This window comes from Sebastes umbrosus, chromosome 3, assembly GCF_015220745.1.
Source record: "Sebastes umbrosus isolate fSebUmb1 chromosome 3, fSebUmb1.pri, whole genome shotgun sequence".
In the NCBI taxonomy this organism is placed as follows: Eukaryota; Metazoa; Chordata; class Actinopteri; order Perciformes; family Sebastidae; genus Sebastes; species Sebastes umbrosus.
In genome coordinates, this window is record NC_051271.1 from 23,585,866 (window position 1) to 23,608,686 (window position 22,821).

The 22,821-nt window shown below is 38.6% G+C and overlaps 1 protein-coding gene across 1 annotated transcript; it reads left to right on the forward strand.

Moving 5' to 3' along the window:
• The first annotated feature begins 3,194 nt into the window (after positions 1 to 3,194).
• On the forward strand, positions 3,195 to 22,821 carry rnf150a (ring finger protein 150a). Its single transcript, XM_037765157.1, has 7 exons — positions 3,195 to 4,094; positions 15,302 to 15,552; positions 17,184 to 17,255; positions 17,638 to 17,720; positions 17,901 to 17,997; positions 19,077 to 19,287; positions 21,940 to 22,821. Exons 1-7 carry the CDS (start codon positions 3,641 to 3,643, stop codon positions 22,047 to 22,049), a joined length of 1,278 nt encoding a protein of 425 aa, XP_037621085.1. The 5' UTR covers positions 3,195 to 3,640; the 3' UTR covers positions 22,050 to 22,821.

Consider the following 22,821-nt stretch of genomic DNA (forward strand, 5'->3'; position numbering starts at 1 on the left):
AATATGTTCAATAGGGACAGTGCAATATGTTAAATAGGGACAGTGCAATATGTTAAATTGGGACAGTGCAATATGTTAAATTGGGACAGTGCAATATGTTCAATAGTGACAGTGCAATATGTTAAATAGGGACAGTGCAATATGTTAAATAGGGACAGTGCAATATGTTCAATAGGGACAATGCAATATGTTAAATAGGGACAGTGCAATATGTTAAATAGGGACAGTGCAATATGTTAAATAGGGACAGTGCAATATGTTAAATAGGGACAGTGCAATATGTTAAATAGGGACAGTGCAATATGTTAAATAGGGACAGTGCAATATGTTAAATTGGGACAGTGCAATATGTTAAATAGGGACAGTGCAATATGTTAAATTGGGACAGTGCAATATGTTAAATAGGGACAGTGCAATATGTTAAATAGGGACAGTGCAATATGTTAAATTGGGACAGTGCAATATGTTAAATAGGGACAGTGCAATATGTTAAATTGGGACAGTGCAATATGTTCAATAGGGACAGTGCAATATGTTAAATAGGGACAGTGCAATATGTTAAATAGGGACAGTGCAATATGTTAAATTGGGACAGTGCAATATGTTCAATAGGGACAGTGCAATATGTTAAATAGGGACAGTGCAATATGTTAAATAGGGACAGTGCAATATGTTAAATAGGGACAGTGCAATATGTTAAATAGGGACAATGCAATATGTTAAATAGGGACAGTGCAATATGTTAAATAGGGACAGTGCAATATGTTAAATAGGGACAGTGCAATATGTTAAATAGGGACAATGCAATATGTTAAATAGGGACAGTGCAATATGTTAAATAGGGACAGTGCAATATGTTAAATTGGGACAGTGCAATATGTTAAATAGGGACAGTGCAATATGTTAAATAGGGACAGTGCAATATGTTAAATTGGGACAGTGCAATATGTTAAATAGGGACAGTGCAATATGTTAAATAGGGACAGTGCAATATGTTAAATTGGGACAGTGCAATATGTTAAATAGGGACAGTGCAATATGTTAAATTGGGACAGTGCAATATGTTCAATAGGGACAGTGCAATATGTTAAATAGGGACAGTGCAATATGTTAAATTGGGACAGTGCAATATATTAAATTGGGACAGTGCAATATGTTAAATTGGGACAGTGCAATATGTTCAATAGGGACAGTGCAATATGTTCAATAGGGACAGTGCAATATGTTAAATTGGGACAGAATATGTTAAATAAGGACAGTGCATTATGTTAAATTGGGACAGTGCAATATATTAAATTGGGACAGTGCAATATGTTAAATTGGGACAGTGCAATATGTTAAATAGGGACAGTGCAATATGTTAAATAGGGACAGTGCAATATGTTCAATAGGGACAGTGCAATATGTTAAATAGGGACAGTGCAATATGTTAAATTGGGACAGAATATGTTAAATAAGGACAGTGCATTATGTTAAATTGGGACAGTGCAATATATTAAATTGGGACAGTGCAATATGTTAAATTGGGACAGTGCAATATATTAAATTGGGACAGTGCAATATGTTGCATCTGTGTAATATTGGGCTATTCTCTGTGCAATATGAAGTAGGAAAAGCCAACACTAGGATCAGCAGTGATTCATGGAGAGACCTTCGTCTGGTCAGCTAACATTACTGCCAAGCAGGTGAAATATAGAGTAATATTGTGGTTTTAGCTGGCGTGTGTCGCCTCACTGTTTTGAGCGATGCTTGTTCATGTCTATGTAGAGCAAGCACAAGCGCGACGCTGACTTTCATTGACTTAACGGCCACAAGTGTCGCTGTTAACAAGCATTTCTGATTCTTACAAACAGTCCCTTTAAAAACTAAGGCTATGACATTACTATAAATGAAAATCCAGATTAAAAAGATAGGTCTGTAATTTCCTTTTAACTTGTGTTTTACTTAATTACTTAATAATTAAACTGTGTAAACTCCTATAATTACTCTGGTGGCTCACTCCAGGCTCCATTGAAATTGCACGATAAAATTAAAAGTATTCTTTGGTTTTGACGCACAAATAAACAAAAAAATAAATAAATCCAGCGTTTCCTGTCATACATATGATATGGAATATATTCAAGATTCAAGATGTTTATTGTCACGCCGGTTATACAAGTACAATCGTGTGAAATGCTTTTTGCTGGGAAGCTCCATTAAAAATAATAAGTTATATTACAATTATTAAAGGAAATACTTTGTACAAGGCATATTAAGAACATATACATATCAGGAAGAATGAATGTACATATATTAGAAATACTTTGTACAAGGCATATTAAGAACATATACCTTAAGAACATATACAGGCATATTAAGAACATATACATATCAGGAAGTATGAATGTACATTTATAAGAAATACTTTGTACAAGGCACATTAAGAACATATACATTAAGAACATATACAGACATATATACATATACAGGCATATTAAGAACATATACATATCAGGAAGTATGAATGTACATAATAAAGAAATGCTTTGTACAGGGCATATTAAGAACATATACAGGCATATTAAGAACATATACAGACATGTATACATATACAGGCATATTAAGAACATATACATGGCATATTAAGAACATATACAGACATGTATACATATACAGGCATATTAAGAACATATACAGGCATATTAAGAACATATACAGACATGTATACATATACAGGCATATTAAGAACATATAAAGGCATATTAAGAACATATACATTGAGAACATATACAGGCATATTAAGAACATATACATTAAGAACATATACAGGCATATTAAGAACATATACATTAAGAACATATACAGGCATATTAAGAACATATAAAGGCATATTAAGAACATATACATTAAGAACATATACAGGCATATTAAGAACATATACATTAAGAACATATACAGGCATATTAAGAACATATAAAGGCATATTAAGAACATATACATTAAGAACATATACAGGCATATTAAGAACATATACATTGAGAACATATACAGGCATATTAAGAACATATACATTAAGAACATATACAGGCATATTAAGAACATATACATTAAGAACATATACAGGCATATTAAGAACATAAATAGTATATACAGTATAAGATATATGATTGAGGTACTTTTGTGTGAGAAGGTGTCGTATGAATTATCTATTTATACTGACAAAAGGCAATGATAATGCAAAAACCGTTCAAATGTCAGGGTTCATAATTTTCTTTTTTTAATATTACATGATTTATGATGTTTTAGTTGTTTCTCTCCACATGCCACATGGGGCGTCAGAGGCACCACCTTGTCCACGCCCAGGTCACGTGACGTGCGAGCTGTGAGCCAATCAGGAGCGAGGAGGAGAAACAGCTGACGGTGAACAACAACAACACACACACACACACACATAGACACACAGAGAGAGAGATGTCTTCTCCTGCAGGTGGTGGTGTGTAGTGGACTCTCTTCACGTATAGCTCTCTAACTCTCAGACGGTGCTGGTGTCTCTGGCTCTTCTGCAGAGGTTCATGTTTGTTGGTAGCTGCTGTGAAAAGAGCTGAGGCGGAGGAGGAGACCTGGACTCATCCATCATCTCCAAAAACCAGCCAAAACCACAATGGCACCGTCTCTCATCCGAGCTTGCCGCAGTCTGGCTCTCTCGACGTGGCTGCTGTCGTTTTGTTTCGTGCACTTGCTGTGCCTGGACTTCACGGTGGCAGAGAAAGAGGAGTGGTACACCGCCTTCGTCAACATCACCTACCTGGACCCCGTCACTTCGGAGGTCCGGACGGAGAAAACCGAGTGCGGTCGCTATGGAGAGCACTCGCCCAAGAAGGAAGCGCGAGGTCTGGTGCTGGTGCCGTCCAGCCTGCAGGACAGACAGGCGTGCGACCCAAACGTTCGGTTCCCTCCGGTGCCTGGCAACACCGCCTGGGTGGCGTTGGTGGCTGCGGGTAACTGCACATACCGAGAGAAGATCCGTAACGTGGCCAACTACAACGCCTCTGCGGTGGTCATCTACAATGTGGGCTCCAGCAACGCCAACGACACCATAACAATGCCCCATCCAGGTAAGAGACAAGCTGTCAGTCTACCTGCTGTCTTATCCATCAGGATTCCTGTTCAGTATAGTGAGATGGAGGGGGTAAATGTCATTAACTAGCTGCTTCACCTCTGATTAATGGTTTTTATTCCCAGAGCAGCTTCTGCATCTGTGTAATCAGCTCAATAATCAATTAGTTTCGTGGTAAAGTAAAAATTCCCATTGCTGAAGTCCCAGAGAATAGAATAGAAAGCTTTATTGTCATTGCATTAAATACAACGAGATTCACAGTTTGCCACTTCTGGTCAGTGCTTTAAAACAAATACTTGACAAAACTAAACGAGGCAGATAAAACACATAACAGGTAAAACACACATAGTTGTAAAGTAAATAAAACAGGTAAAGTAGGTGTAATAAATAAATAAAAACAGAAGTGTTACACTAGAAGTATAAAATATAAAAATAGATGTAATGTAAACAGAGGTAATTGCACTTGTAGAATAGGTAGGGTAGATGTAATAAATAAAATGTAAACAAAGTTACACTTGAGGTGTATATTGCATCAAGGATATATTGCACAGATAAATGTATTCGCATTCAGTGTATTAATATTGCACGGATTTATTTCTAGAGCAGCTTCTGCATCTGTGTAATCAGCTCAATAATCAATTAGTTTCATGGTAAAGAAAAGTGCTCTGGATCATCACCTGTCATTGATCTGCTGGATTTTCTAACTATCTTTCCTCAAATGTGGGTGCAACCATTAAAGGCTATTATAGCCCAGTGGTCCCAAACTTTGTCATGTCAAGGACCCCTAAACTGATGCAAATTAGACCCCCATCTGATAGGATTTTTCCTTTTACATGTTTCATTACAGAACATGTATGAAACCCATGACCAAAATAGTCATAGATTCTGTCATTGTTTTAGTTACGGATGGACTATAGTGAAAATAATTGATTCACAGGACCCCACTTTGGGAACCACAGATATCGATAGCCTACCACCTATTTGATATTAGTGCCACTTCGATACCTGAGTTCCAGTGCAGACAACAAAACAATGCCCCATCAAGGTAAGGAGACAACCTGTCAGTCTACCTGTCTTATCCATCAGGATTCCTGTTCAGTATAGTGAGATGGAGGGTGTAAATGTCATTAATTAGTTGCTTCACCTCTGATGAATGGTTTTTTTATTCCCCTTGCTGAAGTCCCAGAGCAGCTTCTGCATCTGTGCAATCAGCTCAATAATCAATTAGTTTCATGGTAAAGTAGAAAAGTGCTCTGGATCCCCAAGCAGATGGACTGATCATCACCTGGATTTGATCTGCTGGATAGGATTTTTTCTTTTACATGTTTCATTACAGAACATGTATGAAACCCACAACCACAATAGTCATAATAATAATAATAATAATAATAATAATAATAATAAACTGGACTTATATAATGCCTTTCAAGAAACCAAGGATGCTTTACAAAGAGGGTACACAAAATCATACTGATAAAGAGAACAGAGGAAAAAAAGAACAAAAAAAACTATAGTCAGGTAATTAAAACGAATGATGTGTAGGAAGAGTTAGAGGTCATAGGCCTTGATGAACAGGTGGTGCTTGTCTCGTAGATTCAGTCATTGTTTTAGTTACGGATGGAATTATAGTGAAAATAAATGATTCCTGTCCCCACTTTGGGAACCACTGATATCGATGGCCTACCACCTTTTTGATATTAGTGCCACTTTGATACCTGAGTTCCAGTGCAGACACCAAAACAATACAGTTTATGGATACCTTACTTTAGGAGACATGAACATGTTTTCCTACATTACCTTTTTGTCATTTCACAAAGGAAATCCCAAGTTCTCAAATGTTAAAGGTTGTCTAAACACAAACAGCTGGATAGTCTAAAATGTTGATTAAAATCAGGAACTATCTGATTAAAGAATAAGCAAACAAGATTGCATACAGTATATGATGCCAGCCTTGTAGTCTCTAATAGTCACTTAAAACTACGTATCACTGAACACACGACTTCCCAATTCCATAGAAATGTATTTCACAGTCTAGTTTCCATGGCTACACTGCATGAAATAAACATTATGTATTCTTAATCAGCAAAAAACAAAGAATAATGATCAACTTCTTTTGGAGGAGAAGAAAAACAAATCACAAAGACAGTAGCACAAAATGAATCTTTTCAACACAATGCTAATCAAAGCATTCACAAATGACGACAGTTGAGCACAATGTCACTAAAATAAGAAAAGAAATATTTTTAATTTCATTGCAGCACTGTCTTGTGTCTAGTTGACCTGCTATACTGTAACTGTGAGGATGCAGTTGCCTAGAAAACATTGTTCCATTAGTGCTCCTGATTTATTTCTAAGCAATAAACAATAATGACCTGTTCACAACCAAGAGGGAAATGTTCATGTGCCAAGAAGCCCAGGGACAGCAAACATGTAATGTTGAGAGTAGGGCTGCAACTAACAATTATTTTCATTGTCGATCAATCTGTTGATTATTGTCTTTATTAATCGATTAGTTGTTGGGTCTATAAAATGTCATAAAATGGTGAAAAATGTTAATCAATTTTCCCCAAAGCCCAAGATGAAATCCTCAAATGTCTTGTTTTGTCCACAACTCAAATATATTCAGTTTTCTGTCATAAAGGAATAAAGAAACCAGAAAATATTCACATTCAAGAAGCTGGAATCAGAGAACGTTTCTTAAAAAAATATTCATATCAATTATCCAAATAGTTGCTTTAATAGTTGACAAGTAATCAATTAATCATTGCAGTTCTAGTTGAGAGAGTCTCCCCTTCACAACGTCCAGAGTTTTCTTCACAAATATGAATTTATGAATTAAGAAAGGAACCACTATAATCCAAAATACAATTTAAAATTTGACAAACAAACACAGGTTGCAGACTCACAGGTTAGTTACCCCTCAAGGCAAAGCGGAAGAACAGCAAAAACCTTTTGACTATAAGCACAAAAAATGAACAACAAAAACAAACATTTAAAAACGTAAATGTGTAGACAAACCTTGTGTAAACACACACCCATCAAACACACCTTGGGACATATTCCATGCAAAATGTCCTGAAACCACAGATCTCAGATCAGGTTCTTCAAAGGAGAGTCACACCTGTTTTCGCTTTTTTCTGGAGGCACTGCAGACTGGCTGTTAATTGGACAAACACTTGGCTGTTTAAATAGCACTTAGTAGAGTAGTTTGTTTGATTCCAGTAAATAAGATATGCAGGTCATAAAAAAAACTGTCATGTTTTTATGTGCTGAATATAGAAATCTTATTTAAAATATACTGTAGGACAAAGTTTAGTTTAACTGGGAGGCTCATAAATAAGCTTTCATGTGTGTCACCTGGGAGATTCCTCTTCAAACGATGTCTCGGGGCTGTTGAGATAAAAGGATGCACAGGCCCATGACTGTGAGAGCTATGAACATTTTTTCTCCTTTTGTCCTGCCACTGTAATCCAGATGAGAGAAGATCTGAGTTGATAAAAATGATTATACATTTATTAACAGTTAATATTCTCATAAAAAGTCGCTAGAATTGAACATCAGAGATGAGACAGTGAAGCACAGAGCTCTTTGGAAAGATGCAAACATTATTTTTCATAAAGTATCTCTAAAGGCAACTAAAAGTGATTGTAGGATTGTGGGAGAAGTGCATTAACAACACAGATGTTTACACAGCATTTGTTGTACTACCATGATATGGTCATAATATGGTATATTACAGTACCCCCCCCCACTTCTGAAACAAAACTTAGACCCTTGACACCACTCTAACATGTTAAAGATGTCAGACAAAAATAACCACTTGCCGCAAACTCTGCTATTGTTTATGAATAATGTGATGCCTTATTGATCTTCTTGGGTAATTTTCCTATTGGTTCAATGATCCTGGAAATCATAGATAATCAGTTTTTTGTTCACATGCTCTTCATCAGCACACACACCTGCTGACGCATGGGGCTTGGATGCCGGTTCTGCTTTGTAAAGAAGTGCCACTCCTCCAAGCTTGCTAAGCAGTTAAAATTGTTATTATTATTTTTTTAGTTTTAGAGTTAAAGACTTGGTGTCATCCTGAACTGATTAGATGTATTATTTTTGTGAGGGTAAAAGTTGAGTTTAAGGCTTATAGTAGCTGTGAGAAGAGCCTTCTTTACCTGGTATTGTTTTCAACTTGTGTGTCTGTGTGAGTGTCATCATGGCAAAATGTGGTCCTGAATACACCTACTGTAGCGGGAACTACCACAGAGGCGGTTGTGAGTAATTTGCCAGGTGTTTATATTTCTGTCTCTCTGTGGACGGATTTTTTCACCACAATACCTACCCACAAGATGCAGTCACAAAACTTTACAGGTGTGTAGTTGAGATCAAAATGAAGGCTGAGTTGGAAGATGGGTGTGGTACCAGAAAGGGCGCAGGAAGTACGTGGTAGGAAGTGGGGAAGGGGCCATTGGCCCCCCAACTTTACGCCCCTGGCCCGATTCGGCGTTGCAGCTGGTGTGATCTTTAGTTTCCACTTAACTTGTATTTCCATTGGAAATGGGCTCTGAGGCAGCTTGTTGCTAGTTTTCATAAAGGTGTGGCTGACCAGACCACACTTGTGCCTGACAACAGCACAATGCTTGAGGGCTGTTGGACAAAAGGATCAGTGCAGAAACAGATGTTCAAACAAAAAGCGCTCAACACCTGAGGACATAATGATCTAATTCATTACGAGAATTTTTTAAATAAAGGGTCCTTTTGTATGGAAGTGTCTGAGGCACCTGTCATCATAATCAGATGATTTAAATTCTATGCAAAACCTCTAAAGCTTTTACTCAAATTCAGTGACTTGTCTCAGGAGCAAGTGGAGACCAAAGCAAAGCTAACAAGAAAGCGAATGTTGGATATTCACCAGGTGGCCAGATGCACAATTTCACATGAAATTGAAAAGCAGGCTTTCCCTGCTTCAGGCCCTGACATAAATATAAACACTTTAAGGGACAGAAACAGCAGCCAGGAGAGGTGTGATGACAAAGCTTTTAGAGAAGAGGAAGGTAACACAGAGTATAGGGACAAAGGAACGTGTCTTAATGTGTAGACTGAATGTGAGGCTGCCAAAGAAAGAATGGAGCACTTTCCTGTCCAGAGCCAACACAGCTGGGCTGTAAAATCCACAGTTGCCAGAGCCAGTAACCTCTCAAGGCCTGGCTTCATTTAACCCTTACAACCCAAGGCTGAGTGGTGTCAAAGTCATGATACTGCCAGGTCAGATACTGTGGGTTTATCGACTCTGAAAGTTTAAACTTTGCAGTCATTTTCCTGTCAAAGTTGTACAGAATAAAAGGAAATATGCTTATTCGCTTTCTTGCAGAGAATTAGACGTGAAGATTGATACCACTGTGGTAAATATGTAGCTGAGGCCAGCAGTGCATTAGCATACACAAGGGGAAACAGCTAACCTGGCCGAAAACCAAAGTATACAAATTACATTTATGGGTGGCTACGTTCCAGACTATTTCTTTGCCTTAGAGCAGTAACTTCCTGGAGTCTCCGTTGGTTGCCTAGCAACTGCTCAGCACCAAGTAATAGGCTTCGTCCGAAATCCCATACTATGCACTACATACTCCATAGGTGTACTATCGTTACATACTTTTGTGTGAATAAACAGTAGTATGTATCTTTTCGGATGCACTGAGCAGTAATTTACGTCGTCACTTCCTTAGAGCCTCCTTGCCGGTTGGTAACCATGGTAACCCGTGCCTAACCTCATGTGACCAAAACAACTGTTTGTGAGAATCAAAGTGTAAATTAATTTAAAATATGTATTACGCCTAGCGAATTGGAATCTTATACTTACACTTAAATTGAAGCATTATTGACAATACAGAGCTGTCCGTCAACGTGTTATGAACGTTGTCATCACTACCGCTGTGCATTGCTGGATATTTATGCTGCCGTAGTGTCCAGCGTTGCATATTGTGATATTTCACCGGAAATAGTATGCAATTTGGTTTCATACTAAGGTTTCAGACATACTAAAATATCTCACATACTGTTTTAGCGTACTAAATAGCATGTTAGTATGGAATTTCAGAGTGTGTTAATTACCATGTAGAGCTGCTGGTGGGTGGATTTTGTTACTGTTGGACAGAGCCAGGATGGCTGTTTCCCCTTGTTTCAGCCTTTATGCTAAGCTGAGCTAACCGCCTGTTGGCTTCAGCTTCCATACAGATATGAGAGTGGTATCAACCTACTCATTTAACTCTCAGCAAGAAAGAGAATACGTGTATTTCCCAAAATGTCAAACTATTCCTTCAGTCACAGTCTCTACTACTAGTGTAACTGTCAGGTTCAGATTAGTACATGGTTGTTAATAAATTACCAGTTAATCTGTGCCTCAGTTTTATCCTCTAATCCCAAAAACCTGTTAAAGAAATTAAATTCCCAGCACCGAACAGGTTGGTGTCCACTGGATTAACCCATTCAGTATTTATTCCTTCCACGTTTTGGCCGAGTGGGTCTGAAAACACGGATCTTTTCACAAGTTGAGCCTCAGTCTCAGACATTGCCCTCCTGTTTTAGAAGGAGCTATTTTTGTCCGCTCTGACTGCGTCACAGTGAGCAGAAGAAGGAGATAAGAGTCGAGGCTTAGGGAAATCTTACATGCCTTGTTATGCCTTTCCTTATTTCTACTGGCTATGGATCTGAATGTGGCCTTACACGGGCATTTTTTTAAGGCCTACACAGTGGAAGCAACCGTTTTAATTTCTGAAATCATTTGCCTGTTGACTTGAGATGAAGTGGTTTATCTTGAGCTTACAGGCAATTGTTACATCACAGTGATTTACCCTCTGCACCATATGGTCATGCTGAGTAAAACCATAAATCTGCAGGTCAGGAGTGTGTATCGGAGGTTACACACATGAAAAAAAGAGGGAACATTAATACAATTACGTTGTCAGATGGTATTAAGAATTCACTTGTATTATTGGGGGAGAGGTAAAACATTAATATTTGAAACTCTGAACATGTCTTCCAACCACATTCTTACCTTGTTTAAATTTTTGTGTTAGTGAGAAAGATATAAGCTGAAACTTTGGTGAAGAAGTGTGACAGCTAGTGTGCTGAGAGTCTGAATACAGAGTGGTGTTCAGGAGCGTATTACCGTCTGTTTGCTGTCCAAACACAAGCTTTTGTTTTCTCTGTCATTGTTTGTAGCAGGGTTTGCTTTTGAGGCTCTAACATAAATAAACTCATTTTGAGGGAGCAGCCACCGTAATACAAAGATAAACAGTGGAGATATTGCCAGCTGGATTACTGTGTGGTTGTGAATCTATTTTTGCAGAGGATGTGGAAGTGCTTTGTACCCATTTCTATCATACCGAATCTGGCGATACGATACGTATCATGAGTCGTGACCTGCCGGGTCAAAACCTTTAGAATTTTACCGCTAAACAGTACACTACAAGATGTTTCTGAAAACATTTGAGGCGATAAATAGGCATTTCAGTAACAGAATATTGATTCATATTTGATCAGCGCTGCCTAGTTTGACCGTTTGATCGGAGTTCACGAGTGATTGACAGCTGCTCAGAGACGACAGGCTCCAGCTCGGCTCTGATTGGTTGTTTTCCTCCGGTCTGTGAAATCATGCAGATGCCATTAGGAGCACCAGAGGACACGGAGGCACATGATGTTTTTCAGATTACCTGTCTCATGCACTACTGTCAGGATATAGTGACCTTTTTATAAAAATAACTTTTTTTAATCATATTTGCTCCATTTCTACCAACTGCAGCTTTAAGTGTATCGATATCTTCTTACACACCTAATACCCTTAGCAAATTGTTAATGGAAGCATTTGTTTAATTGTTAGAATGATGCTTTTGCCCAAATATATCTACTGTATTGTGTTCTGAAACAACAAATTACAACCAAATTATTGAATTATTCTATTTTTTCAAGAATTTTAATGTTTTTTTGTTTTGTTTTTAGCCAAGAAGGCTGATTCTTGCATATGCATGGAAGTAAAACAGTTTAAAAACATGATTTCTGTCTGACTTCTCAACCCTAGTCATATAAAATGTAGCAGCTGTGCAGGTTTTACAACAGACCTGTTACATAAAGGGATTTATGAGCCTGACAGCAATAATGCATTGCAGCTACATCCTGAAAATGAAGCATATTTGTTGGATTCAAAGCCTTTAACTCCTCTGGAAAACACAAAACGCCACATTTTCTGTAGTGCCTCTGTGGCAGAATTACCCCAGAATGTAATTTTAAAATAGCTCTGTGCTACAGTGCACGAGGATTTGTCTGTGTATCTGGCAGGCTGCACAGGAGGTGCTGCTGGTGATGGCAGGTTGAATAAAGCCGCTGTTTACGGTGACTGATAGAGGAACTGAAGCACCACAGGGAACCACTGTGACTCCATTCAGCCACAGTCATAAACATGCAGCAGAAGGAAAATTATGTAACAGCACTCAGAATGGAATCAACCTGCCGCTGTACGGCTGAGAGAGTAGAGGCACGTTATTCCCTTATTGTGTCCCTCAGTAATGACTGAGTTATGTCCCATATGTCGTTCCCTCATTACAGATAATTTCAAATAAACAATAAAGCTTGATGCTGGATTTTTGGAGACAGATACCGATAGGGATGCACCGACACCGATACCGGATCGGATATCAGGCCGATACTGACTCATATAGCTGGATTGGATATCGGTGACAATGGGGCCGATCTATTCAATTAAATTCTATGTTTATATACTATATACATTATATATTGTAATTTTAATTCCTGTTCAAGTTTGACCAATTTCTTGCTGCATTAAAAAGGTTTACACTTGAATTGTAATTCCTTTTAATTTAGAAGATTTTTCATCAATATGCTGGTGTACAATTTATTCTAATAATACATAACAATTCAGTAAATTTATATCTATGTCTTTATTTGTTAGGAAAGCAGCATTTAAGTTTCCTTACCCATAAAATATTGATCCCAGTCACTTCTAAACAGTGAGGCATACAGCTTATTAATTAAATACTGGTATCGGATCGGTACTCGGTATCAGGTATCGCTATTAGGACTGAAATAGTCGGATCGGTGCATCCCTAGGTGCAGATATCGATATTTTATCAACATAAATTGACCAGTCGGCCTGTTTATTATAAATTCCTGTTTAACTTCACTGCAAACTGTCAAATAAAAGCAAAACTGCCAATCATTTAAATAAAAAAATATATATATCTATATGAAGTGTCAAACTACAGGATGTAATGGTGACAATATTCTAAATTATCTCTGTACTGCAATTTGTATATACAATATATACTATACTTTCTTTAGCTCTTTGTAATTGGTGAACTTTTTTAATGTTTGTGTACATTAAAGCTGAAATAATTGACTATTGATTGATCAACAGAAGAATAATTATCAGCTATTTTAATAATCTACAAAATGTTCAACTCATCCAGCAAAATGATTCACTAGTTTCAGTTTCTCAAATGTGAGGATTTGCTTCTCTCCTCTGTTTTGTATTATTGTAATCTAGATATCTTTGAGTTTTAAACTGTTGCAAAACAAGACATTTAAAATTGTGTATTTGTGATGGACATTTGTTGCTTTTTTGTGACGATATGGACAAACAATGTATTGATTTTTAAATTAAAAAGTCCACAAATGTGTCAATAATGAAATAGTTGTATAGCCTTAGTGAAATGTTGATAATGTTTTTTTAAACTGTCATGGTAAAGCTGTAGCACATGCAACAGTATTTCTAAAAAGAGCTGGATGTCTGTGAGCTCTAGAGGCAGAAAGCAAAGCTTATCTGTCACGTTAGGTGACTGAACTGTTGAGAAGCATTAGCTGAGAGGGTGAGAAGAAGTACCTTCTTACTGTTGATGCTAATGCTAGTACCCTCTGGTGGAAGTTTTTTCTAGCAAACCCAAATAAATCATATTCTGTAAACGCAGCATTCCTCCTGAACATCTTTCAGGTGCAGGAGTTGAAAGAAGCTCTGTGACTCCGTAATGCAAAAGCCTTCATCGTGCACGACAAGCAGCAGCAACAGGAAGCGTCTGGCAAAGAGAGTGAAGCTTTAGCTGTTCTGTCTTCGATCTGAGCTCCCGGGAAACTGAGTTTTCACACCTGCTCTGTTTTAAAGCTTTATATGCCAGGTTGGATGTTGGAAGTCTGGATACTTACTGTGTAAAAAGTAGAAAAGTAGATTTCATAGATTTGTCAGCGTTTGCATATTCCTGTATTTATTAAAGAACCCAGGCTGTATGCAGTAATAGCATTTTGGCCTCAGTATGGTAAGGATATTGTAAGTTTTGGTTACTATTGATGCCAAATAGATACGTATTGTATTTTATTGGGATTTAATGCCTTCTGTTGTTGTTTTGCATAATTACCAAAAATACAAATTCTTTTAATTATTTTTTTTGTTTTTGTCATTTCAGTTTTTATTTGTTTTAAATTTTGACATTATTAGGACTGCAACTAACAATTATTTCCGTTATCGATTGACCTAATGATTATTTTCGGATTAATTTATTAATAACTTTTCTATAAAATGTGAGAAAATAATTAAAAATAAAAAAAAATTTGGAATCCAAGGTGATGTCTTTAAATTACTTGTTTTGTCCGACCAACAGTCCAAAACCCAAAGATATAGAAAAAGATCAAATCCTCACATGTGAGAAGCTGGAACCAGCAAATGTTTGTCATTTTTGTTGAAAAAAAAAAGACAAAATATCAAAATAGCTGCAAATTAATTTTATCAACTAATCGTTGCAGCTGTAGACATTATTCAAAATTCATTACAAACTTATTTGCATTACAAAACTACTTATTTAACAACAAGTTAAGTTTTATTTTCTGCAAATTTAAGCTCACTAAATGTTGTTTCAAAGCTTTCTCCACAGAAGATATAATTCTAAGCGGGGGAAATACTACATTATTTTATGATATATTAGTTTAATTAATTTTTTTGTCCAAAAAAACATATTTGAAGATGTCTAAAACGGTCTAAGAGCCATCATGTGTAATCTGAGTGTAACAGTAGAGTTTAAACTGCTCTCCAGGTATTAAAACTCCCAGACACAATACTGAGGACATGACTTCAGTGTCTTGTATGGTAGCTACAGACTTAATTCATCTACTGAACCTCTAAACTGGTACTTCCTGTGTTGTATGTGCGTGCAGGTACAGGTGAAGTCGTGGCCATCATGATCCCAGAGCCTAAAGGTCGAGAGATTGCGGTTTTGCTGGAGCAGCAAATCATGGTCACGGTGCACATCTCCATAGGAACCCGCAACCTGCAGAAGTACGTGAGCAGGACGTCGGTAGTGTTTGTCTCCATCTCCTTCATCGTCCTCATGATCATCTCCCTCGCCTGGCTCGTCTTCTACTACATCCAGAGGTTCCGCTACGCTAATGCACGAGACCGCAACCAGGTATGGCTGTGTGCACTTTGTTTAATCAACGTATGGCTCTGTGAGCTGATGTATTTCTGTGCTGCAGTGCTGTGGTCTCACTCTTGACATTGGCCCATGCATTTTTCCATCTGGTGTCGGCTCTGCGAGGCTTTAAGGAGAGGCCAGAATTAGCATGACAGCTGGCTGAACAGAGACGTGGCGAACCAGTGAACCATCAACCAACTCAGCTCTCTGGCCCTTTGAGCCCACAGTGCAAATACTTGATATTGCTTTCTCTTTATTATGAGTGGCCGCCTCTGACGTTCTTGTGACGTCCGTAATGACAATTTATCATTGCGCTTGTTATGATAGGAGCCGGTGCGATGACAACCATTGTTTCCATTTTCACTTTGAATTATGTTGATTTATGTCGTACAGAATTCAGCAATGTTGAATAAATCTGCTTTCAATTTATTCACGAGGCAGCACAGTATAAGGTAAAACTGTTAAAGCGTGATGCTGTGTTTCATCATTATTGTAAAACTATATCTCACTGATGCCACTTGTTTTTCAATCCTCTGCCGCCACCTGTTCTTTCAATATTTCTGATGTTTATTTTTTGTTTAATTATTAAGGCACAGTCACACATTTGTATCCTATTCACTTCCATTCTATGCAAGTGAAGGGGCAGAAAAACATTTGCTTCCGGTGGCGAAGCAAATTCGCATCTTTGCATTTGCGTGGAGTTCAACTTTGGTGAACACACCTCTTCCTAACATACAGCGAGTTAGCGAACTCTGGCAAATGGACCGTGAAAAATTGTCCAGATATACTACCAGCGATGTCACTCTCTATTACATAGAGAGAGTGATATTGATTTATGTCAGTTACTCTAAGCGTTGATTTGGATCAATGAAAATAGGTTGGAGGTGGAGCAGGTGCCCAAAACTTTGCATAAAGGCATGGTCACACATGCGCAAATACAGGCACGATATTCAAACTGAAAGTTCACCAAAGTCGAACTCCACATGAATGCGAAAATGCAAATTTGCTTCGCAACCAGAAGTTTTTATGCTCTTTTTCTTGCATAGAATGGAAGTGAACGGGGGGAAAATGTTTATTTCGCGCATGTGTAACCAGTGACCATCGCCTGCCGAGGCAATTTTCGAACTGAAGTTCACCAAAGTTGCCGGGGCGAACGTTTTTTTCAAACAAGCAACACATTGCTTAGCCTGTTTGCTGATGCACAGAGCAGGTTAGGAAATCTTTTGTGCCAATAAACTGGAAAACTTTTCTTTGATCACATTGTTTTTTGTCATTTTGGCACATCACTGTGGTTCAGTGATGGTGTTTTATACTCGTATATGTGTGATTATCACACAGTAGATGTTGGTGCTGCTCTATTCATTTCCAATAAGACGAATGTGAAGAGGTAAAATTGACGAGCCCACAGCAACATGACATGTGACGTCACATTCCTCACATGAACATGGAGGCTTGTGATGACAAAGTAAAACATTTCTTCAATGATTGCTTTCAGCCGATGTAGACCGATCAACAGTATTTACTGACCAATGAGATACTTGCACGCTGCTGAGTTATGGACTGTTTTTTATCCACTGTTAAAACCCCACTAGTTGTTTCAGTAATAACGTTTTTTATGTCTACAGAGACGTTTGGGGGACGCTGCCAAAAAGGCCATCAGTAAGCTGCAAGTACGCACCATTAAGAAAGGAGACAAGGTAAATGATGTTCCCGACACTGCAAACAGTACAGCTCACATAAACTTCAAAGCATCTTTGGCTATACAGTAAGTTTAAAAGTAAGCTGTACATACATTTACTAAAATGTGTTCAATATTATTTGAATTATGGGCTACTGTGCTTATTTTCTTTGGTATATACTGTAGATATATTCTACTCAGTATTAAACTCAGTGTATCCTCTTTTAAATCTCTTCTTAAAACTCACTTTTATCTCTGCTTTTATTATTTGTTTTTACTGTAAAACATTTTGTAACTTTGTTGTGAAAGGTGCTATATATATGTAAAGTTATTATTATAATTATATTTGAGAATTCATTGGTCTGTCTTTTTCATCTTTTCTATTTCTGTTTGTATTTTAGGAGACAGAGTCAGACTTTGACAACTGTGCAGTTTGCATTGAAGGTTATAAGCCTAATGATGTTGTGAGGATATTACCATGCAGGTAATGTTTGTGTACTCTTTATTGTACATACTATAACTTTACAACTTTGTGTCTCTATGTGTTGTTTACAGAAAGGCATAAAGTCAAAACATGTACCATAGCTACCAATATCTACACGTCACTGTGCACTGCATTTGTTTTCAGATGTTTTATTTGTGCACTGTGTTGTTGTTTGGTCAGGCATATCTTCCATAAGCACTGTGTAGACCCGTGGCTACAAGACCACCGGACGTGTCCCATGTGTAAAATGAACATCCTTAAAGCCTTGGGAATTCCAGTAAGGTCCTTTTCATTTATTCTGGTAACTTTTGCCTCTTGACTAGACAGGACTAATCTAAAGTAAAGTCTAAAGTACAAACCATAGACTGTACTGTATATAGAGATGGACGATGCGTCTCCACTTCCTCCCACTGTACAGAAGTGAGGCCAAAGATTTTTACGTCATTGGGAGCCAGAGTCTGCGCAGTAGTGATCTGGCGGTGGAGCCGTGGTATCGAGGTCATCCGCCCGAATTAATTGTTAGCCGAGCACGGCCGCAGCTTGTTAGCGTGAGAGACTCACAGCTGCCAATCATGACGTCTAATCCCCTTTTTATAGCATCAAATAACTGATTTAAACCAAAATTACCAGAAAAATTAACACTTTAACATACATCAGCGTGATAAGTAAGGGCTAATGTACAGCGAGCCGGTCATTGTTGTGAAAGAATCCCGGACAGGGCTCTCATCGCCCTGAAGGGGATTCTTTCACAACAATGAAATTACATTATCACGCTTATTACAGGGCTACTTACTGAAGAAATCAATATTTTGACACAAAAACGGACGGCCAGAGTCCAACATCTGAGCTGCGCCCATAGCAACGGTCTGCTATACATAGCAACGGTCTGCTATACATAGCAACGGTCTGCTATATATAGCAACGGTCTGTTATACATAGCAACGGTCTGCTATATATAGCAACGGTCTGTTATACATAGCAACGGTCTGCTATACATAGCAACGGTCTGTTATAAACAAATTACAGACCGCAGAACGCCGTGATTGACCAATCAGAATCGAGTACTCAACACAGCCGTGGATTAAGAACTACTGTACCAAAAATGACTGAAACCATCTTTGGGAAAAATGTATTTGACGTGCATTTTTACTTTTTAGTTTGGCCCATGTCCCATCTACTAACATGGAAAGGGCGTGCTTTATGACCTATACTGCAGCCAGCCACCAGGGGGCGATCAAGATGTTTTGGCTTCACTTTTGGGAGCTGTCTTGTCGTCGATCTTTATATACATTCTATGGTGTAAAACATAAAATAAATGAACACTCATCTAAAGACAAGGCGTTTGTCACGTTCCAGCTCAACGCAGACTGTTTAGATGACGTTCCTCCAGACTATGAGACATCTGTCGGGGGTCCACCCACCAACCCCATCAGCGGGGCGAGTGAAATCACAGTCAACGAGAGCTCGGTGGTTCTGGATCCAGCTGGAAGAGCGATGGACCTAGAGCAGCTCCACCCTGATGAAGAGACAGAACTTCAGACGGGGGAGAGCCACACCCTCGCCAGCAGTAAGTATAGACATTTTTTAACAAAGAGGTAAAGACCTGACGGTCAGTGAAACGGGATGTTTGAGACAAGTTGGAACATAACATTTTAATCCAGACAAAATTATGACCACATGCTCTACAGTATTTCTCTCTGTCCATTCTCTTGTGTCTCCTCTATTCAACGCAGTGAAGTCTATGACTGTTGCCTGATCTCTGCCGTGTCCTGTGCTTGAAAATATTTTGGGATGTACGGGAGTGGACACGTCTGTTTGTCCCCCATCCCCCAGAGGAAACCAGCTTTGTAACAGTGTGCTGGTTCTGGTTTTATTCCCACTTTTTTCTTGTCATTTGAGGGTTGAATTGTTTATTCTGAGGCCTAAATCAGGCCAGCAGCCACCTGGTCAGTGTTCCCCGATTCAGATCCTCCTGGGCAACACAGGAGGGGAAGAATAGTGTTCCCTTTCCAGAAAGCCACAGCCTAACCCACATACACTCAAATATTTAAGTCAAAGAATGCTGTACACTTGCAGCACCTTATGCAAACGCCCAAGGGCTGTGCCTTTAACTAACGGCTGTTAAACATCTGGTAATTATCAGTGCTTTACGGTGTGAGTACATGCACATGCTCGTACATGCACATGCTCGTACATGTGTTCTTTCTGCTATTTAGCATCTGAAGCCAAAACATTTCCCCAGAACAGAGATGTAGCCAGAGGTATAAAAGTTTCGAGTCACAACACTTTTTCTATGGCTGGATGAAGGAATAAACGGGGGAAAGAAGTGGGGCTTAGAAGATAAAGCTCTTGTTTTTTGCGCCAAATCAATAAATCTATGAAACAAGAAATTCAGCAGGCCATTTATGGATCGTACTTGGATTTAATGCCACTCTGTTCTGTGAATTTTACAAATTACTCCTGGTCTATTCAGTTTGATGATGTGATTACACTTCCCAGTGGTTTAATTGTTGCTTGATGTTGGTTTCTGTTATAGGGTTTATAGTTAGACTTTATAAGGTGTTTGAGGTGTTTGGAGGAGCAGAGTGGAACGGTAAAGAAAAGATGAAGTGTTTGAGCACGTCAGACTGGCTCCAACACTTCCAGGCAAACAGAGACTCAATCCTGACAACCAGTGATAGAGTGACGCTGTTGTAAGCTTTGTTTACTCCTCGCTTGTGTCTTTCTTTGGTTATTGAATTTGTTATTTTGTATTTGAAAAGTGAGATTCAACCTGTTTAGACATTGATAGGAAAAGATGAAATGTTGTATTTTGTAAAAAAAAACAACAAAAAAAACGATTGCATTCTTGTGATGAATACCTGTTGTATTTATAAGTCATGTGACTAATTCATACTAAAAGGTATTTATGAAAAAAACAGAAACAAACGTTAGACACGCACAGATGAAGGTAAGATAGCTGAAAACATTTGGAGAATAATACAAGTTATATTGGAGAAGAGTAGAGTGACATGTTTAGAGAGGACCTATTATGCTCATTTTTAGGTTTGTTCTTGTATTTTGTATCTTGTATTTTGTTATTCTTGTATGTTTACATCATTTAATGTTCAAAGTAACACTTTTTAACACAATTTTTCCTCATACCAGCTGTGCTGCAGCACCTCTTTTAACCCTCTGTCTGAAGCGCTCTGAGCTCCTGCTCCTTTGTTTGAGGGCGTGCCAAACTAGCCACTAGGCAGGTATTATGCAAATGTATAACTTGGTGACATCACCACGTTAAGGAAGAAAAGGCGGGACTTCAAATGAGGAGTTCCAGGCTGTTCAGGAGCAGTTTTTCTGTGGGGGAGAGTAACTCCCTTTGGCGTAGACTTTGTGCTTTGTAACTTTGCAGACCTTTTACATGCACAAAAAACTATTAACATATTTTGGGATTCAGACTGTTAATTGGTCAAAATAAGCATTTTGAAGACATCACTTTGGGGTCTAGGAAATATTGTAGGTCTTTTTCAACCAATTTTTGACATTGTTAAAGACTTAACGGACAATCAGTAAATTGAGAAAATAGCCATAGTGTACATACAGTATATATATATATATATATATATATATATATATATATATAATTTAAAAATACTTAATGGTGATGGGTTACTTTCCAATTTGACTCATCTTTAAGGCTTTCAGAGGAAGCTGGTAACACAAAGAATTACGTTTACTTTTGTGTGCTTGACAAGTAGTAGATCAGCCCGCAGCCACAAGCAGGTGTTCTCCTCGAGACTAATTAGTATGTAAATTAGATGTAATTTGTCGTACGTCGCAGCACTATTGATCTTACAGAGACGATGTCACTGACGGGCTGTTAGCATGGGATGAACAAGCCGATATGTCGGGGTTTCTGCTGCTGTGTGTTGGCAGTGATGGAGGGCCGATTGTGTTGTGTCTTTAACTTGAATAATGAGAGCTGTCGTCGGTGGTATTGCAGCTATCATTCTTTCCAGAGTCAGCCATTTACCGGGTGTGTGCTGCAATCAGGGTCCCAGAAAAATACCTAATTTATTGCTGGAATGTGGGGAAAATTGTTTAAGTGTCATTAACCCAAAGAATCCAACCTTCTTCAAATGACTTGACTAACGAATATTCTCCATTCAGAGACACTGGTATAACTGCATCCCACAGTGACCTGTCCAGTAATGAATTACCTCCCTCTCTCCCCCCTCAGGCGGCCACCAGCCTCCACTCAGCAGTGATTCAGACACTTCTATCATGGAGGTAGGCATGTCTGAAGTCTACCTGTCCAGGGCGCAGGAATCTGATCGGGGCAAATCCTGAGTCAATGCAAGCTGAGAAAAAAGCATGAATCACCAGGAAAAGGAGGACAAAAGCAGGACAAAGTGACCGGGGCCCCAGAGATTTGCCACGTCTTTGGCCACCTGGAGGAAGTGACTTCTCAGAAGATGGGCAAATGAGCAACATAGCAGCACAAAAACACCCGAAAAAACGACCGAAAAACAGATTTGTCCCGGCATCTGTGGTCGTGTTGCTTGCTCGTTTTCTAGCAGTCACACCTCACCATTTTGTTGGTTTGATTGCCACGCCAACCAGACAGCCAATCACAGCTCTCACATTGTGGTGGCCCAGTTTTTGTCACACGTAATCTTTTCACATCCTTAAAGGTGCTCTATACGATATTCAGAGACTCAATGTAGCAGTAAACAACTATTTGCTATGTAAAGATAATGAGGAGTAATGTCTGCCTGAGCAGAGAATGAAGTATCTCTCCCTCTGTGTGTGTTGTAATTGGAGCTTCTTCAGTCAGCAGTGTTGACCTCGCCGGGCAGGCTGCGCGTGCCTTTTAGTGCATGTTAGTGCTAGCTCACGGCCGCCGCTCTCCACTGCGCTCAAACGGCAGTTACAGCTGATAAAGGCATCCTGACAACACGTTCTTCAAAACCATTATAGTTACACTTAGCGTCACTTTAGGTTTAGACTTAAAACTACTACGTTTGTAAAGTGAAAATGACACTGAATGTTGTGAACACGGGACATGAAAGTGAAACTTAGCACACGGGACACGAATAGCGGTCTCCTGGATAAAAGTCTT